This window comes from Saccopteryx leptura, chromosome 5 (assembly GCF_036850995.1).
Source record: "Saccopteryx leptura isolate mSacLep1 chromosome 5, mSacLep1_pri_phased_curated, whole genome shotgun sequence".
NCBI classification, from domain to species: domain Eukaryota; kingdom Metazoa; phylum Chordata; class Mammalia; order Chiroptera; family Emballonuridae; genus Saccopteryx; species Saccopteryx leptura.
Window position 1 is genome coordinate 220,724,792 of NC_089507.1, and position 26,089 is coordinate 220,750,880.

The 26,089-nt window shown below is 64.4% G+C and overlaps 3 protein-coding genes across 15 annotated transcripts; 1 reads left to right on the forward strand and 2 right to left on the reverse strand.

Moving 5' to 3' along the window:
• Positions 1–2,481: 2,481 nt before the first annotated feature.
• UCKL1 (uridine-cytidine kinase 1 like 1) lies at positions 2,482–14,316 on the reverse strand. Of its 6 annotated transcripts, none has more exons than XM_066384457.1 (15): positions 14,078–14,316; positions 8,779–8,969; positions 8,235–8,341; positions 7,974–8,144; positions 7,826–7,897; positions 6,750–6,939; positions 6,604–6,665; positions 4,845–4,864; positions 4,139–4,237; positions 3,970–4,063; positions 3,818–3,880; positions 3,530–3,652; positions 3,339–3,446; positions 2,801–2,957; positions 2,482–2,718 (listed from the first exon to the last, which is right to left on the reverse strand). In XM_066384457.1, the coding sequence occupies exons 1-15, from the start codon at positions 14,173–14,175 to the stop codon at positions 2,639–2,641; spliced, it is 1,635 nt and encodes a 544-aa protein (XP_066240554.1). In that variant the 5' UTR covers positions 14,176–14,316; the 3' UTR covers positions 2,482–2,638. The 6 variants fall into 6 exon arrangements, with proteins under 6 accessions (XP_066240554.1, XP_066240555.1, XP_066240558.1 ...); XM_066384458.1 differs by lacking the exon at positions 4,845–4,864 and adding an exon at positions 5,938–5,954; XM_066384461.1 differs by lacking the exon at positions 14,078–14,316 and adding an exon at positions 11,229–11,365 and having other exon boundaries at positions 8,779–8,966.
• On the forward strand, positions 9,741–12,809 carry LOC136405263 (uncharacterized). 5 transcript variants are annotated; one of them, XM_066384465.1, is made up of 4 exons: positions 9,741–9,993; positions 10,994–11,275; positions 11,361–11,757; positions 12,097–12,809. In XM_066384465.1, the coding sequence occupies exons 2-4, from the start codon at positions 11,165–11,167 to the stop codon at positions 12,219–12,221; spliced, it is 633 nt and encodes a 210-aa protein (XP_066240562.1). In that variant the 5' UTR covers positions 9,741–9,993; positions 10,994–11,164; the 3' UTR covers positions 12,222–12,809. The 5 variants fall into 5 exon arrangements, 4 of the variants coding, with proteins under 4 accessions (XP_066240562.1, XP_066240563.1, XP_066240561.1 ...); XM_066384466.1 differs by lacking the exon at positions 9,741–9,993 and having other exon boundaries at positions 10,629–11,275; positions 12,097–12,245; positions 12,554–12,809; XM_066384464.1 differs by lacking the exon at positions 9,741–9,993 and having other exon boundaries at positions 10,629–11,275; positions 12,097–12,245; positions 12,559–12,809.
• A 62-nt stretch (positions 14,317–14,378) lies between the features above and the next one.
• Positions 14,379–25,836, reverse strand: ZNF512B (zinc finger protein 512B). 4 transcript variants are annotated; one of them, XR_010751493.1, is made up of 19 exons: positions 25,705–25,832; positions 24,854–24,904; positions 23,621–23,746; positions 23,186–23,328; positions 22,693–22,821; positions 21,774–22,576; positions 21,445–21,671; positions 21,273–21,344; positions 21,033–21,179; positions 20,631–20,755; positions 20,467–20,559; positions 20,145–20,243; positions 19,889–20,059; positions 19,540–19,734; positions 18,835–18,936; positions 18,451–18,513; positions 18,053–18,151; positions 15,499–17,825; positions 14,379–15,324 (listed from the first exon to the last, which is right to left on the reverse strand). XR_010751493.1 is itself a non-coding variant. In XM_066384454.1 (18 exons), the coding sequence occupies exons 3-18, from the start codon at positions 23,742–23,744 to the stop codon at positions 17,580–17,582; spliced, it is 2,838 nt and encodes a 945-aa protein (XP_066240551.1). In that variant the 5' UTR covers positions 23,745–23,746; positions 24,854–24,904; positions 25,705–25,832; the 3' UTR covers positions 14,379–17,579. The 4 variants fall into 4 exon arrangements, 3 of the variants coding, with proteins under 3 accessions (XP_066240551.1, XP_066240552.1, XP_066240553.1); XM_066384454.1 differs by having other exon boundaries at positions 14,379–17,825; XM_066384455.1 differs by lacking the exon at positions 24,854–24,904 and having other exon boundaries at positions 14,379–17,825; positions 25,705–25,836.
• Positions 25,837–26,089: the final 253 nt, after the last annotated feature.

A 26,089-nucleotide genomic window follows, 5' to 3' on the forward strand; every position in this document is an offset into this window, starting at 1 on the left:
GTAGGCCTGCCTTTCTAGAAGTTGCCCCAGCACTGTGTCAACCCTGAAGTGGCCATTGTTCTAGCCCCATCCCTCCTGGGGCCCCATCCTGTGGCAGTCACAAACGGGGTCCCTGCAAACCCCATATGACAATTGCCCCATTCTCACCCTTCCAGCCCAAGCACGCTGGATCCACCTGCACCTCCTGCCCCCACCTCAGACCTCTGAATCCTGTGCGTCCTCTGCTTTCCCCCCAAACTCTCAGCTTGACCTTGGAGAGGCTGGAAGCCCCCAGCCTCCAGCTTAAGGCCTGGCCCAGGGACCAGTGCAGAAAGTCCTCGGCCAGACTCCCCCCGATGCCCCAGGGCCCAGGAACCCAGGTGTCTTGTGGGATGCCTCCTGACGCCAGGTTTTCCAACCGAGGCACCATGAGGCCCTACCAGCCCTCTAGACCCAATTGGTGGCAACAGGGGAGCACACGTGACCTGCCGTGCCAGCACAGCAGCCATGTGTGCCTGATGCTGGTCTGGTCACCATCCACTGGCCCAGCAGGGGTGCCCCAGGCCTCCTTGCCCTGTGGCAGCTGCTGCCGGGGAAGGGGCAGCACCTCACAGGCTGACAAACCTGAGATGGACCCTGCAGACACCCTTCTCAGGCTGGGCAGTCCTGGAGGCACTGCCCAGAGCAGCTGGTGGAGCCCTCATGACGGTTTCTCCTCGAGGACCTTCGCCCTGGGTGTCCCAGGGGTTTCTGGACAAGTTCAGGGACAGGTTCCAGGCCTGCTTCCCACTCAGCTGTCCCCTTGCCAGGCTCTGCAGCTACATCCAGGCTGTGGCTGCTCCTCAGCTCTCATGCAGGTCAGAGGGGCACGGATGCCCAGAGAGGCAGCTTACGGGCCACCTGGCTCCCAACCCCTAACAGTCCATCAGAGGGTCTCCTGGAGTTGGGACCATCTATGCCTGAGCATGAGGTCCAGACTGAATCTTCTCCGCAAACTGGACCCTCCTGATGTGTCTGTCCAACAGTTACCGGGACAGTCCTGGACCTTAGATCCTGAGACTGGGAGGCTCCCAGGGGCAGAGGAATTGTTCTTTCTCCCGTTGACCCCCAGACACCCTCCCCTGTGACTGTTTAGAATGTGACCCACTTCCACTTACCCCACAGGGCCCTGGCAGGAAATCGGCTCAAGAAACCCCCTAACCTGTACCTAGCCTCCTTGAGCTGCTTCTGATGAGGGGACCCCAGCTGGAGGAGGCAGATCCCCACTGACCCTCAAGACAGAGGGCTGGTGGCTGAGTGGAGAGGGGGAAGCTGGGCCCTCCTGACATGTGTATGCATGTGTCTATGGACATACTCTGCTGTGGCATGCAACACGTCATGGTGTGAGCACAGGTGTGTGTGGGTCTGCTTTCTGGACTCTGGGAGCCCTCTCAGGAATGACCTGCCCAGCTACTCATTAAATGTTCGCCCCGGCCCTCATCTGGGAGGATCTGGCCGGACAGAAGGACATCTTCCCCGCCTCGTGGCCCCGATGCACCTCTGAGCAGGGCCAGGCCTCTGCAGCCTCCAGGCACAGACTGAATGAAGGAGTGGGGGCCCTGCAGACGCGGAGAAGGAAGCACTCACCAGGCTGGGGAGAAGCCCTCCTGCTGACCTTTGGGCTCCTGGCTGGCGGTCCTCCGTCCCTGGTGTCTGACCACCCCTTGGACAAGCCTCCCGCCTTTATCTGCCCGCCTTGGCCTGGCCCCCACCCAGTGACTTCCTGTCTCCGCCCCACGACAAGCTTTTCCATGACATGGCCTTTGAGGGGGTAGGGTGCCCCAGGAGACCAGGAGGACAGGAAAGAGGCCAGAGCCAAGGCCGGAGGGGAGGGGAGGGGGGAGGGGGACTGGGAAGCCCTATAGACCCTGCAGCAGCCCAGGCGGCTGCCGTCTCAGGCGCAGACCCTCACCCAGGCAGGCCTGCTGCAGACCGAAGACGCCTGCCCTGACCCTGGAGCCGGGAGCAGTGAAGGCAGGCTGGACACAGGTTTCTGGAGCTGAAGGGCATGGCTGGCCCACTGAGGTCCTAGTGGCCTCTCCTGCACCTGGGGCCCCTATCAGTGGCCAGACCAGCTCACCACTCCCTCCTGTAGCCGCCCACACTCCAGTTTCCGCTGGGTCTCCTGATGGTACAAACGTGGTGATGGTGGTGGGACTGTCTGCAGAGGCTGCCTCTGAGACCCAGGGTCCTAGGTCCAGGCTGGGTGGCCACCAAGGGGTCTATCTAGCAGACAGGGGCACCAGCCCTGCTCTCCAAATCTGGCTCTAAAGCTTGATGGCAAGGAAAGCCTGTCTCACTGGGGAGAAGGCAAGGCCCTGATCAGCACGTGACACGGCTGGGTCCCTACACTCCTCTCTCCGTGTGGGGACTCCTCTCTGGCACCTTGGGGACTGACCACTCTGCAAGCCCAGGTCCCAGGCAGAACCGCCCTCCCAAACCCCCCAGCTTATCAGTCAGAGCTCCGTTTTTTCTAAAAGTTTATTTTATAAAACGTATAGAATAATTTATACAGGTATCATTTTTTAATTAGAATAAGTTAACATCTGTGCTCGGTAAGACGGACCAGGAGGCAGGATGTTGGGTGGGGAGGGCAGATGGAAAGAGACTGGGTGGCTGGCTAACTTGTGGAGGCCACTTCCTCCTCGTCGCTGCCATCGGGGACAGCATCGGTCCCAAAGTAGCGGTCACCGAAGTTCCCTAGAGAAAGAAGCAGGCCCTTGTGGTGGGGACTCAGGCCCCCAGGCCCACAGGCCCAGCTGACCAGCCTCAGCAGCCTTACCGATGCCAGGGATGATGCGAAACAAGTCGTTGACACGCTTGTCCACGGCCGTGGTGATGATTCTCACGCGTGGGAACGCATAAGCCACCGAGTGGACGCCCATCTCCGCCATGAGCAGTGACAGGAGGAAGATCTTGTCCTCGGGCACATCGTGGTCCTGGGCCAGAGGGGAGGGATGGAGACGGCCCGCCCGGCCCAGCCACCCCGAGCTGTCCCCGACCAGCCACCCGGCCCAGCCACCCTGAGCTGTCCCCGACCACCCGCCCGGCCCAGCCACCCCGAGCTGTCCCCGACCACCCGCCCGGCCCAGCCACCCCGAGCTGTCCCCGACCACCCGCCCGGCCCAGCCACCCCGAGCTGTCCCCGACCACCCGCCCGGCCCAGCCACCCCGAGCTGTCCCCGACCACCCGCCCGGCCCAGCCACCCCGAGCTGTCCCCGACCACCCACCCGGCCCAGCCACCCCGAGCTGTCCCCGACCACCCGCCCAGCCCAGCCACCCCGAGCCCCCGAGCTGTCCCCGACCACTGACCACTCACCAGGAGCACGCGCACGGCCATCATGGCTGCGGCGCCCGTGGACACGGTGCAGTCCATGAGGATCACATGGTCGTCACTGATGTCCTTGGGCAGCCGCAGGTAGTGGAGCTGGGGGCAGCAGAGCGTCAGGGCCGACCGCAACCCAGGGTCGCTCCGCAGCCTCCAGCCCCCGCGCCCTGGGCCTCCCCCACCTCCGGCTCCCCCGTGAGCTGGTTGGTCTGGATGAGGATGGTGCCGATACGCACGTCCTTGCACACGGCCCGCAGCGCCGGCTCCATGGTCTCGCCTGCGCGGAGGATGGACACTCCGGTGATCTGGGGGTGAGGGAAGGAGGCTGAGCTGGAGCCCTCCAGCGGGGCACCCCAGTCCCCGCCCCAAACGCTGTGCCCTCCAGCGGGGCACCCCAGTCCCCGCCCCAAACGCTGTGCCCCCCAGCAGGGCACCCCAGTCCCCGCCCCAAACGCTGTGCCCTGCCATACCTGCTTCCCTGCGTAGCATTTGCCAGCATAGTCCTGCCCCTGCGGAGTCTGCACGACGCAGTCCTGCGGCCGAGTGGTTGGGGGCGCCGGTGAGCATGAGGGGCCAACCAGCCTCCCCAGGTACCCCGCCCGCCAGCCCGCCAGCCCCACACCTGGAAGGGCAGGAAGGACAGTGCATGCTCGATGAGCAGGCGCATCAGCCTCTTGGAGTAGAAGATGAACTCGTCCCGGCTGGTCTCCTTGTCCCTGGGGGCCAGAGGTTCAGCACAGGGGCCGGCAGCCCCCTCCGCTCTCCCCCGCCTCCCACCCAAGGGCCCTCACCTGATGATGGTGTGCATGCCCCGCACCTGTGGCGTGCTCTTGAGCACACTCAGCGTCTGCGGCAGGGGGTGGCACTGGTGCGCAGAGGCCAGTGCAGCCCTGGGGACACAGACCGATTGGGGGCTCGAGAAGGGTGTCCTCCCACAGCCCCATCCTCCCGCTGCGGACACTGGGGACACAGACCGATTGGGGGCTCGAGAAGGGTGTCCTCCCACAGCCCCATCCTCCCGCTGCGGACACTGAGAGCTGATGTGGTGGGGGCCCGGGATGCAGGGTGGGAGCCACCGCTGCCTCCCTGTGGCTCGTCTGGAGGGAGGGCCCCTTGCCCAAGGTAACCCCTCTCCCGCAAGGGGCAAGGAAGGGTTAACGGACACAGTGGAAGGCAGAGCAGCTGACCATTAGGTAGGAAGCAAGGCTAGAGTGTAAGCCTCTCTCACAGGAAGCAGGGGACCAGGCAGTGGTAGGTGGGGCTGCAGGCCTGCAGATGAGTCCCCACCCAGGACACCTCTCCCTAAGGGGACAGCTGAGCTTTGGGGCCAAACCCCAACCATCCCTCCAAGTGATGTGCGGGCCCCCTCAGGAGGGGGCACAAAGCTGGCTGGAGCGGGGAGAGGAGGGGAGAGGAGGGGAGGGGGAAGGTGTGCGTGCGGCAGGGGGGCAGGCGGACGCAGCCCACCAGGGCACCACAACCACACATGGTCCTCACATATCCCAGCGCAGCTTCCTCTGCTCGCCAGGTGAAGAGTGTGTCGGGAGGGACAGGGCAGGAAACCCCAGGGTTTACAGAGAGAAGGAAAAGAACACAGAGAAGACACTCAGCAGGGAGGGGCACGGGGGAAGCAGAGGCGTGTGGGCAGGCGGGCGGCAGGAAGACCCGGAGCCTTCGCTCCTGGGTGTGGCTGGCAGGAGGGTGTGAGCGCTGGGCCGTGCTCCCACCCACTCACCCACCCACCCACCAGCAACACTTCCTGGGGCTGCGGAGGTGGGTGCCAGCGCTGGCCACCACTTCCTTGGCTGACCAGAGAGAGGAAAATACAGCTGGCTGCTTTGGTGTTTTCTACCGTCTGAAACCCTGTCAACTGTTCTCTGGGCGGAGACTCTCAGTGGGCCCCACAGGACGAGACCTGCAGGGTGGGCCTGGGCGAGCCCAGGGGGCCCACACGCGGGAGGCGGCTGGGGCTCCAGCACAGCTGCTGCCTAGGGGCCCGAGTGTGAACTGGGTGGGGGCTCTCCTGCCAGGTGGCTCAGCCCTGCACGTCCCGACTCCACAGACAGCCTAGGCTACAGGTGGGCCCCTTGTGCTGCCCACTGTGTGGGGACAGGACAGAGATGCAGCCGAGGACTCCCAGGCTGCCCCTGGCCCATCCACAGCTCCTCCTGGCTCTGTCTGCGCACTGGCCCCAGGGTGGGCAGGGGGTCAGAGGGCTGGGGCGTCACCACCACCTGGGCAGTCCAGACTGGCCCTCTGGCCAATGAGGGGCACACTTGTAGTGACTGCCCTGGGGGTCCCACAGTGCTGGCTCAGGACAGCTACACCTGTGCAGTTGGGAAGGGGCCTCCAGAGAGATCTGGCCAGCCAAGGGTCAGGGCTCAGTGTGACCTCAGGCAAGCTCCTTAACCTCTCTGTGCCTCGTCTGCTCAAAAGAGAGGCGAAAGTAGCATGGGGCCACCACGCCCTTTGCCTGCCGTAGGGCTGTCACGGGGACGGGCACTGCAGGTGAGGACAACCCAGGCTCCTAGCCCCGTGGGTGCTGGCTGGCAGTGCCTCCATCTGTGCGGACGAGTGTGGGACGTCTTACCTGACACTGAGCTCACGCTGCAGCGGCAACACGGGAGACAAGGGAACAGGGTGGTGTGTCAATGACGGCGCACACTCACCTCGCAGCCACCGAACAGCACAGCCCGTTGCTGCCGTGTGCCCCACCCACCCACCCCGCCCGGGAATGGACACGCCACAGCCCAGGGGAGGGCTGGCCCCGGGTGACTGCCAGTCAGAGTCATGAGAGGGCGCTCGCTATGGCCTCTGACCAGGGCAGGCGCAGCCTCAGGCCTCCAGCCCAGGACGTGTGACCTCAGGTCGGGGTTCCGCCAAGGGTGCTCGGGACGTGGGATTCACACCAAAACCCAACAGCCACCCCCCAAAGGGTGGGAGGGACAGGAGTGGCCCCTTCTGTGCAAGGCCCAGCTCAGGCCAGGAGCCCTGCAGGGCACCTGCGCCCCACCATCTCAGGGAACCGTGGCTGTGTCCAGCACCTGAGCCCCACCATCTCAGGGAACCGTGGCTGTGTCCAGCACCTGAGCCCCACCATCTCAGGGAACCGTGGCTGTGTCCAGCACCTGAGCCCCACCACCTCAGGGAACCGTGGCTGTGTCCAGCACACAGGGCTGACCGAGCAGGACACAGGAAGCAGGTGGTGGAGGCAGGGGCCGGGCTAGGACGTGGGACCCTGGCGCTGCCGGCCTACCTCTTCCAGCTGGCTGTGCACGTGCTGGACAATCAGGTCGATGGCCACTGTGTTCCCGCTCCCTGGGGTGGGCAGGATGGGAGGGTGACGCCGGTGGGGGGGGGGCAGACACCCCAACCCCGCCGGGCCCCGCTCAGCAGGCTCACCTCGGGGCACCACGATGTCCGCCAGGCGCATGGTGGGCTGGATGTACTGGTCGAAGGCCGGCTTGACGAACTTGTTGTACTGCTTGATGACGCCCGCGATGTCGCGGCCACGCTCGCTGATGTCCCGGCGCAGCCGCCGCACCAGGCGGATGTCAGAGTCGGTGTCCACGAAGATCTTCATGTCCAGAAGCTGGACGGGAGCAAGCTGCTGAGCGAGGCCCGCGTGGGGGGGCTCCAAGGCCCTGTCCCCAGGACCCGGCTCGGACGGACAGCAAGGCAGCCAGGCCACGCGGCATGCTGACGGGCTGGGGGCGCTGAGGGGGCTGCCAGCCTGCTCTCTGGGTAGCTGCCCTCGTGGACGCTCTCACACCAGCCTGGGCCTTGGTGAATCTGGGGTCTGGCCCCCCACCCGGCTCACTGCAGGTGACCCCTGAAGGGGCCCTGGGGGGTGGTGCTGGAGGCAGCCAGTTCTCAGGGCCTGAGCCTCAGAACTACCATAGGAACAGGAAGCACACAGCAGGCGTGAGCACAGGCCTCCCACATGGGCCCCTGCAGTGGCAGGACAGGGAGCCATCACCGTGGGGCCAGCCTGCAGCCTGGAGGGGAGGAGGAGGCTGTGCCTTGCCTCCAGGGGTCAGGAGTGTTCTGTACAGACAGAGACATGGGAGGCCACCCCCTCCCAGGCACCAGCACCCACAGGAACCCCCATCACTACCCCCAATGTCACAGTGACCTCAGCAACCACGTGGACCCCCAAGGACGGCAGAGAACACTGATGGGAGTGGGGGTGCATGCAGGTAGGGGCATTAAGGAAATCAAGGTGCCAGCCCAGAGCTCACACCCAGACCCCGGAAAGTAGGGCCCCTTGGGCTGCCCCACCCTACATCCGTGACCTCCTCCTGGGAGAGGGGCCACACTGCAGATGGGACTGGTGACTGAGCCATGGGGACTGGGTGAGAGACCGGAGCCTGCCTGTAGGAGGTGACCGGGGCCTGCCTGTAGGAGGCGAGTCTAAGGGGCGTCCTGTGGAGGGGTGGGCGTTCAGGAGGGAGGGTAGTCTGGAGCCCCACCCTCACCTCCAACAGCGTCTTGTCGGCAAAGGCCATGATGCCCTCGAAGATGATGACGTTGGCGCCGTAGAGCGTCTTCTGCAAAGGAAAGGTGCCAGTGCCGGTGCCGCCCGTGGTGTGCTGGGGCCCCCGCCGCCCAGCCCACTGGGCCTACCCAGTCCTTCTTGCGGCTGTGGGTGGTGAAGTCGTAGACGGGCACCTTGGCGCTCTTGCCCTGCTTCAGCTTCTGCAGTGTGGACACGATGAGGTCGAAGTCGAAGGCGTCCGGGTGGTCAAAGTTGTAGTTGTTGAGGGCGGCCTGCTCCTGCTGCTGCTGGGTGAGCACCTGCAGGAGGGGCGGGCGGGCTGCCGCTCAGGGCAGGGCCGGGGCGGTCAGCCCTCGGGACAGTGGTCACAAGCACACGGCAGCCCTCACCTTGTAGAAGGAGTCCATGGACAGCAGAACCACCCAGGGCACGTCCAGGGCCTCGATGATCATCCTGGCCACGGTGGTCTTCCCAGAGGCACTGCCCCCGCCCAGGCCTGCGGGGGAAGGGAGCCGGTGAGCCTCGCCCCCGGGCCCCACACTGGACGGGGCTGGGACAGGTGAGCCTCGCCCCCGGGCCCCACACTGGACGGGGCTGGGACAGGTGAGCCTCGCCCCCGGGCCCCACACTGGACGGGGCTGGGACAGGTGAGCCTCGCCCCCGGGCCCCACACTGGACGGGGCTGGGACAGGTGAGCCTCGCCCCCGGGCCCCACACTGGACGGGGCTGGGACAGGTGAGCCTCGCCCCCGGGCCCCACACTGGACGGGGCTAGGACAGCCCTTTCCAGGTAAGTCACCACCACTGCTCGCTGGGCCTTACCTCTGACCGAGGAGCTCAAGAGTGTTGGTCAGGGGGAAACGCCAGCCCTGGTCCTGACGGCGGGTCCTGCCTACCGACTGGGGGGGCGACGGGGCAGGGGAGGGCGGCTCACCGATGGCGAAGGCCTCCTTGGACTGCGTGCCGTGCTCGTTGTACCAGGGCGGCCGCCCTGCCGTGTAGATGGTGCGTTTGCTGGTGCGCAGCAGGGGCGGCTCCGACTTGCACTGGCTAGTGGTACGCTTCCGCGGGGAGCGCCCGGCGCCCATGGGCGGGAGGAGCCTGTCCAAGGCCTCGGCATTGCTGCTGCAGGGGCGGGAGACATGCCTGCCTCAGCCAGGGCCACCAACCCTGCCACCCGTGTCGGGCCTGGCACAGCCGTCCCTGGGATGCGCCCTCCCCACGGGCACGCAGGCACGGCCGAGGTGGCACACACAGCGTGCCAGCTGCCCATCCACAGGGCCTGTGGCCTTGAACTCTGTTCACACAAGTTCAGAGGGACAGCAGACCACGACGGGAATGCAGGGAATGTGCCATCCACACGCAGGACAGGGACACAGACAGACACAGGAGGGGACCCTGGGCTGGGAGACCCATGGGGAGGGCGCGGCTCCTCACCCTCCTGCATCCTGCAAACGCCAGGGAGGAGGGCGGAGGTCCCCCAGAGCCTGCAAGGTGGACACTCAGTCTGGGAAAGGCAGACAGCACCTGTGCCCGGCTCCTGCCACGCTGCATCGCTCCCGGGCACAGACACGCTGACCTCTGCAGTGATGCCCTACGGGGGCTCTGGTGTGGTTACTGGCCTGAGGCCCAAGTCCCAGAAAGGAATGGCTTCTGGGGAGGCCCCTGTGGCTGAGCAGCCTGCTCCTCAGGGTGGCCCGAGGTAGATGTGGACACAGAAGACATCCCAGATACGTGGTTGGGTGAGGAAGAAAACTCTATAACGTGTTTATGTAAAAAGCAGCAGAGGGAGCACAGCCGGCCTGCACGCCCTCAGGTCAGCGCGAGTGGGACGGGTGTGCGCAGAACAAGCTAAAAGCAGCCGTGCCAGGATTGCCCTGGGCACTGAGATTTGGAACCGGGGTTTCTGTCACACTGGAATGTCTTACAAGCACGTGCCCCTTTGTTATCAGAAACCAGACCAAGCCGTGGTCTGTCCTGGGAGTGCCCAGGCCTGCTGTTACCACTACAACCCGCAGTGCCAGGACGGTGTCTGTGCACGAGTTCGTGTGTGTGGGGAGGAGACAGAGGAAGGAGTGAGCTGAGGCCTGACATGTGACAAGTCACAGCAGCAGCTCTGCAGGGCACAGAGAATGACGCCGACACACGTGTGAGCAGCAAGAAGGGCAGCCGCCGTGTCTGACAGGAGATGCGGCCCTGTCCTTGGGGACAGAAGTGGCCAGGGCAGCATGGGGAGTGGGCATTGGCACTTGTCAGCCAACCTGGGCGGTGTGCTCGGTGGCACCTCTGCAGGGACGGCGGTGACCAGTTGGGCTCCACTCAGAGCCCGGTGCTGACGTGTGCGCGGCGCTGTACACGAACGCAGCGGGGGCGCCAAGAGACCAGGCAGTGAGGTGGGCCTGGGGACAGGCCACGCACTGCCACCAGCGAGGAGCGCGTGAGGGGACTCAGCCTGGCACAGACCGGCCACCCCGGGGGCCACCCGCATTCCCACTCAGCCACGGAAGACAAGACGGCGTGCCCACGCTGCAGGCAGGGAGCAGTCAGGACTGGCTGCTCACCTGGATATGTTCGTCCACTTACGGCTGCCCTCTCAGCGGGTGACCCACACACCCTGGAAACAGCAGATGAACCCCCCCAGTGGCGCTAGATGCGCCCCCCCCCCCGGTGCTTTCCACTCAGGGAGGAAACACCAAGAAATCGTGGTGTACAAAGGGGCGGGGCCTGGCCAACAGGGGCCCTGGTGCTGAGAACAGCCCCGCAGACCTGACTCCTGACCTGGAGGCCTGCCCGGACTGGCGGCCTCTCTAGCGGGAGACTTCGGGCCCGTGCTGTGACTGTCCCTCCTCCTACTGGGGTCATGATGACCACCAGCAGGGACGACGTCCGAGGCTTATGCTGCTACAGCCTGGGTCAGACACCTTCCCGGGGAAGAGGGGAGAGCGGCCCAGGGATCACTCGGCCAGGAATCCGCCCACCTTGGCTTGAGGAACAGTGTCAGGTTGGGTCTGCGGCCAAGCCCAGCCCCATGGCCTTCTCCAGAGGGACAAAGCCTCACCACCCCCAGAGTGAGCCTCATTCCGTTCTCACAGGATGACCAACTCTGAGATGAAAGAATCGCACTGAAGACCTCAGTTCCCTATCCACAGGTGGACAAGGCGCTCTGGCAACAATGACAGGTCATTTCAACCACAGGAGATCCACAGAGATCCAGACCAGCCTGCAACGGACAGCCCTCAGCCAAACCAGGGCCCATGGGGGTGGGCCCTGCCCGCCCCCAACACCTGCCTGGCCCGTCTGCTTCCTGATATTTATCACACATGCAGCACACAGCACAGATGGGTCTCTTCACCACAGCTACGGGACAACAGGCCAGCCACTCACCTGCCTTCCGCTCCAAGGGTCCAGCACCCCGAGATCCTGATCCCAGGGTAAGCCGGGAGGCTGCTCATGGCTGGGACACAGGGTGATCCGAAGTGTTTGCCGGGGCACCACCGCACTGCCTTATACCCACAGCAGCACCACAGGACAGCTCAGAAGCCACCTGACCTGCTCCTCCATGGGTGCGTGGCCCAGAGGGTGAGGCTGCCCAATGGGAGGCAGGGAGCCAGCAGCGGGGAGGCCCCTCGAGTCCCTGTGCCGATGGAACGGCACTCACCACCAGCCCCAGAGACCGAGGTCACAGGCATAAGAGGATCACCCGGCTGGGGGCTGTGCACTCGCCTGATATTAATAGCACTGACCCTGCTGGAGAACAGGCAAGCCTCGGGTGTGAACTGGCCCTACGGTGCACAGGCTGGCACGCTGCGGGCCCGGGACTTGCCGAGGAACACTGGGCGTCCCCCCGGGACACCCTGGAAAGAGCTCCAGACCCCTGGCCTGCCTAGGGCTGCAGGGCCCACCACCCTCGGAGGTAGAGGGAAATCAGAGGTATCTCTTGGCCAAGCTGAGCTGCATGTCAGTGCTGAGCTGGGTGTCCCACCCCTGTCCCCAAGGTGCCTCCTAGAGGCATAAACAAATCTGAAACTCTACCCTCCTGAGCATCTGAGAATAACTGCCCGCCCCGCCTCCTCCATAGCGAGGCTCTCGCCTGTCCCCCAGGGCCACCCAGTACTCAACGTTGGGGGGCAGGAGGGGAGGGATGACGCAGCCACACCCCAGCCTGGCGGGCGGAGGAAGGGCAGGTTCAGAAAGGGTGCGTCAGCTTAAGTATCTGCCCTCCAGGAGTCTGTACAGGGATTTGCGTCCACAGGTCCCAGCCTCCTCCCTGTGATCAATCTGCTGAGTATCAGCTTTCCTCCTGAGGCAGCTTCCAACATCGCTATGGCCGTCAGAGCCTCGGGGACAGAAAATGTCACCGGGGGTTTGTACATTTGAAGCGGGCCACTCCTGGCTGCCCAGGTAACATGGGTGTGTGTCTGAGCCCCACCAGAGGCACCTAGAGGCAGGACTGGCCTGTCCGTCTCTACCCACAGGAGCTGCCCTCCTGACCCCCGGCCTGGGCAGAGGGGCAGGGGTTGGCTGGCCCACACGCTCAGGGAGGCTGGACCTCTCCCGGGCGGGGCTGCAGAGTTGGGGCCAGCAGCACCAGAGCCTCCACTCCTGACACCCCATCTGGGATGAGGGAAGGAGGAGCTGGTCCTCTAGGGCCAGGCCCTGGGGGGTCCCAGACAGGCTCAGGGACAGAGGTTTCAAAGAGGCTTTCTCAGGGCAGGTACAAGAATGGGGGTTTGTGAGGCTGCAGTGCCACCCCACCACCCCGGAATCCGGCAGCAGGACTACTCCCCACGGCTCTGGGCCAGCCTCCCTGCACCCACAGCTGCAGCCCCAACTCCACCTGGACCAAAACAGGAGACAGCCTGAGGAGCACAGGTACCTGCCGTAGGCACCATCTGTCCACCAGCATGTCCAGTGCCAAAGGAGTCTGAGGCCTCTTGGGGCGTGAGAAACAACGGCAAGGTGGACAGGGCAGGCTCAGAGACACCTGGATTCCACCCGCTCTGGGGCCCTCCGGGGCTGTGCAGGGACTGTGGGGCAAGCGCCTGAGGAACAGTGTGGGGGAGCCCTTGGCGGCAGCAGCAGGGAAGAGTGGTGAGCAGAGGCAGCTCCATGGCCGAACCCACAGCCTCCAGAGAAGACCCCTGCAGTGCACTCACTGCCCTCAGGTAGGTCCTGGCGCCCCTCCTCTGGGCACAGGGCAGGGCCTGGACAGTGGCTGCCACCAACCTGTCTTCAGGGGGTACTTTTCTCAAGAACTTGTCTGGCCTTGCTCTCTCTGACCTTGGTCTAAATCAAAGATGCTCTGGAACCAGCGGGTGTCTGTGACTCAGGTCCTACTAGACTCTGTCACCAGGTGCCAGGCTCCTAGTCACTGCTCACTGGGACAGTGTGAGCTCAGAATGACACAAGAGGAGGCTCCTTCAGAGTCAAGGAAGCCTAAAACTGCTGCAAGGGAGCTGTCAGTGCAGGGATTCCTCTCCCTGCGGCACCCGCTGTCCTGGAGGTCTGCAGGTGCCAAACATTTCCGCCTCCCAGTGACCAACCCATCTGGGGACTGGGAGCCCAGGCTGGAACCTCCTCAGGCCTGGCTGTCTCCAGGGGACAGTTCAGACCCGGAAGTGAGGGACCAGCTTTCAAGTGCAGGGCGCTGGCCCTGATCACTGTTCGGTCACCGCCCCCTGGTGGCCCTGGCCTCGGAGACTCCAGCAGGAGCTTGTTACCTCTTGGGCACTTCCGTCTCTCAGGCCAGGGTGATGGGACGGCTCCTCCCCCACTGAACCCCCGCAACGTCCCCTCTTGCAAAGCCCCAAGGGTCCCCCCACGAGGCTGGAGAGTCAGAGGGCACCATGCCCCACCCCACCCCACCGCCAGAATCACGACGTCTGACTTCAACGGGGGTTGGGTAGGATCCCAGAACTGACCCCCTCGGAGCGTCAGGCAGGCGCACACTGCAGCCCGCGGGCCCCCGTCCACTCCGGACTGAAGTCACAGTCGACCTCGGGGAGCAGAACGCGCTGCATGCGCCCAGCCTCCGCCCGGGCGCCCAGCTCCAGACTCAGTCCCGCGCCCGCCGTGACCCGAGCCCGCGGAGATGGCGAGGCCAGGCCGCCTTCCCTGCCTGCAGGCAGCGCCCCCAGGGGTGGGCGGGACGGAGGGCCCGGCTCACGTGGCCGCCGCTCCCACTGCGACCGCGAGGGCGCGCGACCCCGGTCCCCGCTCGGCGCCGCGCCTACCGGTCCTCGCACACGGCCAGCCGGTCCGTTCTGTCTCCGGCCGCGGGGTGCGGCGGGGGCGAGCGCGGGGCCTCGGCGGCGGCCGGGGTTTCCGCCATGGAGCTCCGAGTGGGCGGGGCGGGCCGCACAGCCGCCGGGAGACGTGGGTCTACCCGCACGCCCGCCCCTAACACGACGGCCCCACAAGGCCTTGCGCCGGGGATCCCGCACCGCCGTCCCGTCCACGGCGCCGCCACGTGTGTCCGCGGCCGCCCGGGGGCCCCCCACCCGCGCTGCCACAAACTCAGTCGCACACAACCCCTGGAAAAAAATCAATAAACATTTATTTGATACAATCATTTTTAATACATACAGTGGATGCCCCCCCCACCCCGTGCCACTCAGGGCTTGGGGGCGGGGACGAGGACCGGGTACAGATGGTCACAAGGCGGGCGGGGCCCGAGCTCACCGTCAAAACATCTTGCAAATAAACACTTTGTAGATAGAATATATATATATGTATATATATGGTTACAAGTGATAGCTGGAACCTCTTTCAAAATGCACTTATGTACGGAGAACTGGCATTGAAAAAAAACCAAACCAAGAAACCCGAAGTATGGGACGTGTGGCTGCCTGGCTGGAGGTACTGGCCTGCCCGCTTGAACCCCAGAGCTCCAGCGTCCTGAGGCCGGCAGACAGAGGACACACGGGGACAGCCCTGCCCTCCGCAGGTCAGGGTGTAGCCGTTCTTTCCCTTCTGAACCAGAACAGGAGGGGGCTATGGATGTGAGGGCCACCAGTCACACCAGGAGACACCCTCATCTGCCTTTGCACAAGCAAATAAAGTGCATCCTATTTTTGTGTGAAGTGTCAGCCGCTTGAGCCAGCCCTTTCCTGTTCTCAGGGGAAGGGGTGGGGGGTGGGCTGGGCTGGGCCAGAGGTAGATCTTCAGAAAGGGACCCGGCTTGTGCCCTGGGCTTGGGTTTTGGGCAAAGTCCATGCCCACCATACCCTGGGAGTCTGCCACTCTGGTCCCTCTCACTGAAGGTGTCAGTCAAGGCCAGGTGGTTACCTGGCTGTGCTCCCGCCAGAGAGAGAGGGGGACAGATCCTGTTGAGTTGTCCAGGGCTCTGCCCCTTTCAGAGGAGGGCTCTGCAGACCAGCAGCCACTTCCAATCACCAGCCAGAGCTCAGGAAGCAGGGAGGGAGGAAGGGGGAGACGGGTCCGACCCAATAGCCACTTCTGGCAGCAGCCCCCATACCCACTTTAAAGACAAAGAAGGGGGTTAAAGTGCTAAACATCAAGTTATCCAGGACCCCATCTCTTCCCACACATCTAGGTGGGGTTCCCACACCAGGAACCATCTGTGGGCTTTGGAGGGTGACCTGGAAACACCCCCCAGCAAAAACCAGCCCCCCACTCCCCAAGGGCCAAGTACCTGAGCGGCTGGGGTGGGCGGCTGTCCCCAGTAGAGGTGTTGAGGTCTGACCTCCTCCAGCCATTGGTGACAAGGACAAAGGAAGTGTACCGGGGGTCCTGTCAGCACCTGCTCTGCCCCCCCCAGGCTGCCCCTGCAGTGGCTGACTCCACCTCCACCAGCTCTCCCGTAGTGACACCCAGACATAGAAAAGAAAGCCCTCCTGCCCCAAAGTCCAGCCCATGCGCCCCACCCTTACTAGCTCACACCCCTGTGCCCGTGTGTGTGTGAGTGGGGACACAATCACTATACCCCTTTCCCAGCACACCAGGCCGGGACTGCTCAGGATCAGAGCCTCTGGCCAAAGAAGCCCGAGACAGGCTGGACAGCAACCTGGCCCCAAAGCCCCCGGGGAACCTGTCCCACTACTGCAGGGTGAGGGGAGCTGAGCTCAGCTGGGAGCCCCTCCTCTCCGGGGCTGGGTAAGGACGGCAGCTGGGGGCAGAGGGGTGCCCAGTCAGCACCGCCTCCCTGAGCAGGGGAGGGACCCCAGGGACCCTAGCCCAGCCCCCAGATCCACCATCGGCACCAGGAAACCCTTAGCACCAAAATGTCAGATTGTTGTAAGTTCTTGTATAAAAAACAGAATAAAAAAAGGTTGTTACTTGTCACAGCAACAAGACTGGCATCCACTACACACCCAGGAGACACACTCACGCGGGCAAATATCAAAATTCACATCGTCCAGGATCCGCAAGGCAGAGCCCCCAGCCCACCCCCACCCCCAGTGAAAAACAGCCTCCATCCAAACCCAGAAGCTCTTAAGTGTCTTCCTCCCCCAGGTGATGCCTCAACTGGAAGGTGGGCACCAGGGAGGAGGCCAGAGCTGTTAGCTGACTCCTGCAGGTGCCCTGGACTCCAGCCTGAAACCTGCCCAACCTGCAGACCTAGCTGTCTTCAGGGCCCTCAAGGGGAGCAAAGACAGAGAGCTCTCAGGAACCCACTGTGACCTTGGCCAATCCCCCTCCCAGGCCTCCAGCTCTCACATCAAAAGACCACACAACCGGAAACACAGGGGCAGGTAGAGAAAGGCGGCAGGGCGCTCCCACAGGAGCGTGGCCACAGGCCAACCCAGACCAGCAGACAGAGGCTGCTTCCTGCAGTGGTCACCCCTCAGTCGGGCCCAGTTCTCTGCCCACATGCCCATGGCTCCAGGTCAGCCCCAGGGCTCAGACTGGCCCGTCCCTGACCTATCAGGCTGCCCCAACCAAGCCAGCGGTGTTGGCAGACCGGGAGCATGCCCCATGTGGCCCCAGTGCCTGCAGCCCTGCAAGGGGGAAAACCCTTTGCCCGAGCAGGGAGCACCCCCGGGGACGGCAGGGAGCACCCCTGGGGAGGCAGGGAGCCTGTCAGCAGGGCCGCCTTCCCCCAACCAGGACGATACCAGCCCGAGGGTCCAGGCCCGGCACAGCAGGGGTCACACAGGCAGGGAAAGGTGGGCCTGCAGAGGTAGAGAACAGAAGCAGAGGGACCGAAGGTGGGGAGGGGTGAGGAGGGCGGACTGTCAGGTCAGCATGGCGGAGATCAGACGGAGGGTCCGTCCTGGGAGGTAGCTGGGGGTGCTGGGGTTCCAGTGTCGGGTGGAGAGGCGAGGCTGCTCAGGTACCCTCCTCGGCCCAGAACCAGGGACCCCCAAGCCTTGGGCCTGAGGAAGCAGATGGGGCACGCAGCTCTGGTGGCCAGGCCGCTCTGCACTGCCCCCATGGCACTGAGGCCCAGGCGCCAGGCCTGCCCCCCGCTCTTCCGGGGCTCCAGGCTCCGCCGGGCCCACGAATGTCCTTCCAGGCTATTGCACTACAGTGGCTACCGGTCACCCTCCCTAGGGAGCCCCCACCCAGGCGTGCCCTGCTGCAGCCTGCACAGGGTAGGGGCCACTTTCAGGGAGAGAAGCAGGGCTGGCTGCTCCCACTGAACAGGAGAGCAGGCAGGGGCGGGGTGAGGAACTGAAGGGCAGGTTGTCCCCAAGCTAGCCACCCCCCCTTGGACAGGGAGGGCTCGGCCAGCGTGGGGACCAGGCCCCACCCACCTGCCCGCCACTTGGCTCACTTCTCGGGCACCTTGCCGGTTCCCACCTTCCGACCAGTGGAGCCCCGGGCCCCCTTGTCTCTGCCTCCGGGGGGCCAGTCATCCTGGCGGGGAGGCGTCTTGGGTGCAGGCTCCTCAGGGAGCCGCTCCTTGGGCTTGCGACCCCGCTTCTTCCCACTTGCCGGGCTCTTCTCCTCCTTGGGTGACAAGGAGTCCTGGCTCTTGGGTTTGGGGGGCGGGTCTGCCGAAGTCCGGAACCAGTTCTAGGGAGAGAAAAGCGAGGGTGGAGACGGGGGGGGGGGGGCAGCAGGGGGCGCCGGCCATCTCAGCTCTCTCCCGAGGAAGCCAGAAGCCACTTTAAAGAGATGCTGCCGGTCTTTCCTTGCGGGCCACTCACTGCAGCACCGCCTCTCCACTCCACCCCACTCAGTGCCCTCTGTGGGCCAGCCTGTCCGTCTGCCGGTCCCTCGCCCAGGCCCGTGCCACCCACCTCTGAGTGGGCCTTGAGGATGTGGTACTTGACACCGCTCTCAGAGCTGAACTCCTTTGGACACAGCAGACAGCAGTACTTTCCCACCAGGTGGTCTCCCTGCAAGAGGCGGAAAGCCCAGCCCTAGGTGTTGGACCAGGACCTCCCTCCCACCTGCAGCTACAGGGTAAGGTGGCCACAGCTTATCTGGTACCCCCAGAGAGGAAGAGCCCCCACTGGCAGGACCACTTGGGACTGCCGGACTCGTGGCCAGGACTGGGCTGGCCGTGGAGCACCGACCAGTCCCTGGGCTCATGGAGAAGGCTGCCCGGGGGATGAGATTGCGTGCTCCATGTGTGGGAATCCCTGAGGGGACTGGTGGGCCCATGCCTGCCGTGGTGGAAGCCTTGGGGACTCACCTTGCTGCAGCTGGCGAGATGGGCCTTGAGTCCAGACACACTGGAGTAAATGGCTTCGCAGCACTGGGGCAGGAGACAGTTATGGGGTGGGCCGCCTGGCAGCACTGCCACACACATGCGTAGCCCCTACCCCGGCCCAGGGGCCCTGGGCTTCCCTGGGCACGCGAGTGGCCTGACCCTGAGAGCCTGGGGGTGTGGACAGCTGGGCCTCCGGGGCTGACATTGAGGCCTCTCTGTCAACAGGGTTCTGTCTGAGCCCCCTGCAGGGGCCCAGGGACCACAGATAAACTGGACACTTGGAAGGCTCCCACCCAGGGCCACAGCTAAGCTCTTTGACCCAAGTCCCAGTGCCCCTTGCCCACCCACCAGCCTGCCCCAGCTCACGTCATTGGGGCAGTTGACGTGGCCTTTCTCCTTGACCTCGTTCTTCCATGCCTCCAGAAGCTGGGGGTTGAGTGTGGGGAGGCCTGGCCGAGTGTAGTTGAGCTGTAAAAACAGGTAGGCACTTCGCCCTGGCCAGTTGCCTCAGTGGTAGAGCGTTGGCCCGGTGTGTGGGAGTCCCGGGTTCGATTCCCAGCCAGGGCACACAGGAGAAGCAACCATCTGTTTCTCCACCCTTCCCCCTCTCCTTCCTCTCTGTTTCTCTCTTCCCCTCCCACAGCCAAGGCTTCATTGGAGCAAAGTTGGCCTGGGCGCTGAGGATGGCTCTGTGGCCTCTGCCTCAGGCGCTAGAATGGCTCTGATTGCGGCAGAGCAACGCCCCAGATGGGCAGAGCATCGCCCCCTGGTGGGCGTGCCAGGTGGATCCCGGTCGGGCACATGCGGGGGTCTGTCTGACTGCCTCCCTGCTTCTCACTTCGGAAAAATACAAAAACAAAACAAAACAAAAAACAGGTAGGCACTAGGGTGAGCTCAGGAGGCCAGCTCTGGGGCAGAGCTGACCCCACCGCTCCAAGGAGGCCCTCAACTGTCACATCTGTGGGAGATATGAACCTTGGGAGGCCATCAGATGGCCTGGGTCATAGGGGGCAGGTCTGTCACAGGGGACCCATGCAGAAGCATGTCCTGCTCAGAGACCAGGTGTCTCACCCGTGCCGTCTCGGGCACCAGGTCATCTTTCATCCGCCGCTTGGTCCAGTCTCGGGCCAGTTCGTCCTCCGCAATCTCTTGCAGGTGGAACACAGCAACCTGGGCTGACGTGCGGCGGATGCGGCCGCTGGGGGTCCGCTCAACACCCAACAGGTCCTCGGCTTCGGGGGGCTTGTCCTCTGGCTCCTCGGGGGGCTGCAGGGCGAGGAGGCCAAGGTGAGCACCCAGAGCCGCACAGCTTGCAGGCGCAGGGAGCCAGGTGCACGCTGTGGGGCAGGGACGTGTGGGCGAGCACTGGGGAGAACACGTGTGCTCGGTGCCCGAAGGACAGGAGGGCCTAGCCACTCACCGGGGCCGTGTGCTCCGAGCGCATGTGGTAATCGTGGCCAGCCTTGGAGCGGTAGGTCTTGCCACAGTGGGCGCAGGGGAAGGAGGGACTGTCCACCTCGCAGGGCGGCTTCCCGCAGCGCCGCTGGTGGTACTGGTAGCCCATGAGGCTGGAGAAGGCGGCCCCACAGCCCTGGAGGTCAAGGGTCCGTAAGAGGCCAGCAAGGGGCTATGCTCCACCCCACACTCTGCCCAAAACCTGCTGCTGTTCCACTGACCTCCTGGGGGCAGCGCAGCCTCCCCATCTGCTTCAGAACCTTGCGTAGCCGTTCCCGCTCCTCCTGCTCACTCCCCTCGGAGGCCTCTGTGTCAGAGGGCTGGGGGGCAGGCCCAGCCTCAGTGCCCCCACCCCCACAGGGCCCCTGCCCCTGCCCGGCACGGGGGGCCACTGATGTCCAAAGTCAGGCACAGTGAGACAACGAAAGCTTGAAAGGTTAGCAGTCAGGGCTGGGGCAGGTGGGGTGGGGTGAGATGGAGAGGGAGGCCTGTGGTCAGTGGTCAGTGGTCAGGGCTGGATGGCAGCTGGGCCCCGTGGCGTACCTTGGCGCTGTGCTCTGCCATGGTGTGGTAGTTGAGGCCAGCCTTGGATTTGAACTGCTTCCGACAGTGCTGGCACTTGAGGGCATCCTGGAGCTGCCAACATGTGAGCCATGAGAAGCTGACCTAGGGTACCTCCTCTCTGGAACCCCAGGGGTCAGCCTTACCTTCTGACACACCTCCATGTGCTTCTTGAGCCCCACCAGGGTCTTCCGTGTGACCACGTTGCAAGTGGGGCAGATGGCCTCCCCCCTGTCATGGATGGCACGCTGCCACTGCTCCTCAGGGCCGCCTGTGGGGCGGGGCCAGGACCTCAGGGGTTGGCGAGGGCCCCCAAACGCCAAGCACAGAGCCCAGGGTCCTGGCGAGGGCTCCCGAACGCCAAGCACAGAGCCCAGGGCCTCAGGGGTTGGCGAGGGCTCCCGAACGCCAAGCACAGAGCCCAGGGTCCACACTCAAGCCCCCCAGCACAGAGCCCAGGGTCCACACTCAAGCCCCCCACCCGTGTGGCCCAGGCTCTGCCCCCCAGTGAAGACCCGGCCTGGTCTCTGCCCCCCAGGAGCCCCCACCTGGGGCTGGGTGGGCCGCGGGGGCTGGTGCCTCCTTGCCGACAGTGCCTGTGGGGGCTGGCACCTTCTTCCGGACATCCTCAGGGCTCGGCCCCTCCTGCTTCTTGGCACGGTGGCTTCGGGATTTGTCTTCCGCCTTGGCCAGGCCTGTGTGCACACGCGGAGTGGGGTGGGGCAGGTATGGGCCAAGGGCATGGGCACACCCGCAGGCGAGCGACAGGTGCCCTGCCGGGGCCTCACCTTTAAGTCCGAAGGTTCCTGAGATGGATGGCTGCTCTCCCGTAAACTTCTTGGGTGTTTTCTGTTTCCTTCCTGACTCGGGGGAGAGAACACAGGCCGATACTCTGGTCAAATACTCACTGGGAGGCTGGCCGCTGCCCCCGCCCTGGCCGCTGCCCTCCTCTCGTCTTACTGTGCTTCGTGCGCTCAGCTCCCTCCTCGGGCGGGGACACAGGGCCTGCGGCTCTTGGTGCCTCCTTGCCCCCCAGTGGCTTGCTGCCCAGAGAAAGGGGACCGCCACTGGGGCCTGTGCTGGGCTGGAAGGCCGAGCCCTGGCCTGTGGTGGACGGGCCGTACTCCTCGTTCTCTGACCTCGCCTGCTTGGGTGGGAGGGGGCAGGTGTCCAGGCCGTCCGCAGCCCTGCAGGAAGCAGGGAGGTGAGGGCAGGAGGGCCCAATGTGGGCTGTTACCCCCGGGGCACAGCTGGGGAGCCCCACCCCCAGCCCAGAAGGTGCCTCATACCTTTTCTTCCCGCTGGTCCTCCCCGCAGCGCGAGGGGCTTTGTTCTCAGACTTGGTCAGCAGCACCATTTTGCAGGAGGGTGTGTGTCTGCTGATGGCAATGGGCCTGCTGACCGTCACCAGCTTACTGACCACAATGGGCCTGCTGACCGTCACCGGCTTTGTGACTGGCACGGGTTTTGTAACTGTCACAAGTTTTGTCATCGGCATTGGTTTGTTTGTGGTCACCGGTTTGGTGACTGGCACAGGTTTGGTGACTGGCACTGGCTTGCTGACTGTCACAGGCTTGGTGATGGGCACAGACTTGGTAACGGGCACAGACTTGGTAATGGGCACAGGCTTGGTGACCGGCACGGGCCTTGTGACTGGCACAGCCTTGGTGACCGGCACGGGCCTGGTGACTGGCACAGCCTTGGTGACCTGCATGGGCCTGGTGACCGGCAAAGCCTTGGTGACCTGCACGGGCCTGGTGACGGGCACAGCCTTGGTGATCGGCACGGGCCTGCTGATTGTCACTGATTTGGTGACTGGCACAGGCCTGCTGACCGTCACTGGCTTGCTGATACCAATGGGCTTGCTGACACCCACAGGTTTCCCAATAGTGACAGGTTTGCTCACTCCAATGGGCTTGCTGACCCCAACGGGCCGGCTGATGGTGACTGGCCGGCTGACTGGCCCAGGCTTGGGGGCCGGGAGGGGTCGGTCCATGTGGTTCCAAATCCGGTGCTTCTCCAGCTGGGTCTTGGAGGTGAAGGCAGCCTCGCAGAAGGAGCAGGGAAAGGTCAGCCTTTCTGAGATGGCACCCTGGGTGGAGAGGGCAGGTGTGGGATGAGCCACCAGGCCTCTGCGCAGACTCATCCTGAGCCAACCGCTGGGTCAGGGCAGGCGCAGGCCTCCTCTTCCCCGACACAGTCCCTTACCCCTTGGCACCGCTGGTAATGGTACTTGAGCCCGTAGATGCTGGGAAACTCCAGCCAGCACCCTGAGTTGGGACACTTCACCCGTGAGTGCGCCTTGAATTCATCTTTCCACTGGTTCATCAGGGAGAGCTGGGCGTGGGAAAGGCCGGGCTGCTGACCCCTCAGCCACCCCGGCCCCTGCCAACCTGAGCCCGAGACTCTGCACCCTGCCCAGGCCAGAAGAGCCGGCGGGCTGCAGGAGCCCTTCGACCTCGAGACTACCGCCAGATCCAGGCTACCCTGGTCAGCGAGGGTGTACAAGACCTGCTCTAGGGGCCCATAGACATGGCCCACTGGGCCCCAGGCCACGCCATGAATCCATGAGACACAGAGTGGCCCGCTGAAGCAGGCTCAGGGCTTGGAACTAAATGTGTAGACGGTAAGCAAAGGCAGGACAGTGGCCTCAACAGGCAGACCCCAGCATGAGCCCCACCCCAGCCCGCAGGGAGCTCACGGGAATGTCTCGGAGGGCCTGGTTCTCAGCTTTCGGACGCCCCTTTTTCTTCCCTTCTGTCCTGTCGCTGGCTGGACTTCCCAGGTCAAAGCAGAGTGGGGCCTGGCTGGGCACTGTCTGCCCACCCCGAGCCACTGGCAACCCTGCAGCACACGGCACACCAAGGCTTGGAGAGTAGGCTCCCTGGAGCCCTCATGTATCATCCAGGAGGGTGGGCGGGTCCCAAGTGAGCCTCACTCCCTCCCACCACTCAGGAATGGGAGGGTGGAAGGCTGTAGTCAGCCTACGACAAGAATCCAGGGCCCCTGGCTGCCCCCACCCTGTGAAGGCTCTCAGCTACCTGGTACCCAGGAGCTGGGCATCCAGGACGTGGCCCACACCCAGCACTGGCTGCCCGTGACAGCTCTGAGTTGACCTTGGCCTAACCCCTCTTACCCAGCTTTGGTGGGTCATGCCGCACAGAGAGTCGGACCTCGTGATGGCTGCCATCCTTCCCAGGCCCACTCTTGCTGGACCCTGGGAGCCGGCGGCTGCCTCCGACACAGAAGGGATCAGTCATTGCTGCAGACCGGGTGGACAAAACTGTGAGGCCCACCAGGGCTGAGTCAGGACTTGAAACGCCCCTCCTTGCACCCCCCGCCCTGCTCTTTGGCTGTGGGAAGGGGAGGGAGCCGGCCTGCCTGTGCTCTTCTGCACAGGGAAAGCAGGTGGCGGGTGGCTGCTGGTTTAGGGGAGTGACTGCCTGGCTGAGGTCTCCCCAGAAGACACCCTCAGCTTGGAAGGGCCTTACCCTGCCCTGAGACCCTCACCATGTCCAATGGGCTACCTCCATTCTAGATACAGTCTCAGAGCAAGCCAAAAACCACGCACCTCACACCTAGCACTAGGCCAGGTGGCCCCAGGAGAGGTGGAGTGCTCAGGGAGAAGGAGGCAAACAATATCCCTCCTGGGGCCAATAATTACACCAGCACGGCTTTTGGCACACAGGCCATGCTGGCCCGGCACCTGGGGACACTTCCCGGCACCTGGGGACACTTTCCTTCACAGCTCCACCCAAACCCGTGGCAATTCCACTCTATCCAGACAGGTGCTCTGTATCTTTCTGCCTAGGACAAAGATGGAAGACAGCCAATGTCGACCCTGAGGACCCCTAGCCCACACCCCGACTGTGTGTGTCCCCCTCCCAGGGCAGGGTAGCAGACCAAGAATGGAAGACTGTCAGGCACCAGGTTCTGGTCCCTGTGTCGGTCGAACCACCCTGCGTCACCCTTTTCTTGGTTTGTTCCTGTTGGGCCTCCTCCACCCAGATGGAGGCCTCAGGCTGGCTGGGCCCCTCGGTCACCCTTTACCTGGCTGACCTCCTCTTTACCCCCACCCTTTGTCATCTCTCTGTTCTCCACCCACAGGGCCACCAGCTCCACTCCAGAGACCACAGGCCATCAGCTCCAGGGAACACACCCTGCCATCTGAGCTGGGCCTCCCATGGGAATGAGAACTGGAGGGACTTTGAGCTCAGTCCTGCTGGGTCCTCCAAGAGGGACACCCAAGGCCACAGAAGAGGAGGGGCAGAGTGTGTGGTCAGGTGGTCCTTCTCTTAGTAGTTCCTAACTAACTTAGATCAGAGAGGGTGGGAAGGGGTTACTGTGTCTACCAAAGTGCAGAAGCTACCTGGGCAGGCCGAGGTCAGAGGTCAGCAGAGTCCCTGCCCATATTTTGGACCTGGAGAGGGGTATGGGTCAAGAAAGGTCTGAACAAACTTCTCTGAAAGTCATCACATTTCCACTTCCATAGGAGACATGCCAAGATAAGTTCCCCCAGCCCCAGGATGACCCTAACGGGCCGCGGTGCAGGCGCTCCCGGGGACCCCATCCTTTCCAGTCTTTCTCAGGCTTGAGTGTAGAATTCAAAGTTGGGGGCCTGGGGTCAGGACTGGCTTAAGAGGCAGAGACCTTCCTTCCTTCCAGGGCCTGTGACTCTTGCACCAAGAGAAAGGGCTTCCACTTTCCAGGCGGGCCCAGCAGGGACATCGAGGTGGGACCCTCCTCTCCTCGAGAAAGGGAAGCGCCGCGCGCTGACCGCAGGAGACGCTGGCAGCGGGACCACAGCCCGGTCAAGGCCGCTCGGCCCTGGACCCCGGCTCAAGTCCGTGCGCGCTGACGAGGCCAGCCAAGGGACGTACACCTGGAGGCTGGCTTCGCCACCCACCTGTCACCTGCGGCCCGGGTGCGGCCTCGGCTTGGCCCCGGAAGGGCCGATCGCGGGCGCCTGGGGAGGGGGGGTGGCGAAGGCAGTGAACCAAAATGGCGACTTTTTCTGGAGAAGGAGGAGGAAGGAACGCGGCGCCGGCGCGGGGCGCGGGGCGCGGCGCGGGGGGTCCGGGCGCGGCGCGGAGGGGGCGGCGGGCGGGGGCTCCGGCGCGGCCCCCCCCACTCCGACCTGCACGCGGGGTCAGGGCCGGGGGCGCGGCCAGCGCGGAGGCTGCGCCGGGGTCTGGGCCGGGGGCGCGGCCGGGCGCTTACCTGCGGCGCCCAGCGGGACGGAGGCGGGGCGGGGGCCGGGGCCGGGGCCGGGCCGGGGCCGGACAGGGGTGCGGGCGCGGGGTCCGGGCGGCGCAGGCTGCGCGCCGCGCTGCGCACATGCGCGCTCCCGCCCCTCCCACCTTTGACAGTTTTACTGTGGGGGGGGGGGTGGGAAGAGGGGGCGAACTCTCGCGGTATTCCTGCAGCCGCTCGGCGACGGGAGGGCCGGGTCAGGGGGTGGGGGCCCGTCGGGCCGGCCCGCCTGCCTGCGGGACCCCCGGCGTCCGTCGCGTCCGTCCACCGGGTTTCCAGTACAGTGACCAGTTATGCCGCCCCTAGGGCAGGAGACATTTTTTTCAGAGAGTGAGGTAAACTGAGTCACATA

What these genes read in the sequence shown, in the direction of transcription:
- LOC136405263 (XM_066384465.1), top strand. Translation starts at nt 11,165, where the DNA reads ATGCAGCACACAGCACAGATGGGTCTCTTCACCACAGCTACGGGACAA. An exon ending in CCCGAGATCCTGATCCCAGG is followed by an intron (nt 11,276 to 11,360) that starts GTAAGCCGGGAG and finishes TTATACCCACAG; the next exon opens with CAGCACCACAGGACAGCTCA. An exon ending in AGGGCCCACCACCCTCGGAG is followed by an intron (nt 11,758 to 12,096) that starts GTAGAGGGAAAT and finishes TTGCGTCCACAG; the next exon opens with GTCCCAGCCTCCTCCCTGTG.
- ZNF512B (XM_066384455.1), bottom strand. Translation starts at nt 23,744, where the DNA reads ATGACTGATCCCTTCTGTGTCGGAGGCAGCCGCCGGCTCCCAGGGTCC. An exon ending in AGGACCAGCGGGAAGAAAAG is followed by an intron (nt 21,672 to 21,773) that starts GTATGAGGCACC and finishes TGCTTCCTGCAG; the next exon opens with GGCTGCGGACGGCCTGGACA. An exon ending in GCTCGGAGCACACGGCCCCG is followed by an intron (nt 19,735 to 19,888) that starts GTGAGTGGCTAG and finishes CTCGCCCTGCAG; the next exon opens with CCCCCCGAGGAGCCAGAGGA.
- UCKL1 (XM_066384457.1), bottom strand. Translation starts at nt 14,175, where the DNA reads ATGGCGGAAACCCCGGCCGCCGCCGAGGCCCCGCGCTCGCCCCCGCCG. An exon ending in CTGGCCGTGTGCGAGGACCG is followed by an intron (nt 8,970 to 14,077) that starts GTAGGCGCGGCG and finishes CCGCCCCTGCAG; the next exon opens with CAGCAATGCCGAGGCCTTGG. An exon ending in CAAGGAGGCCTTCGCCATCG is followed by an intron (nt 8,342 to 8,778) that starts GTGAGCCGCCCT and finishes CTTCCCCCGCAG; the next exon opens with GCCTGGGCGGGGGCAGTGCC.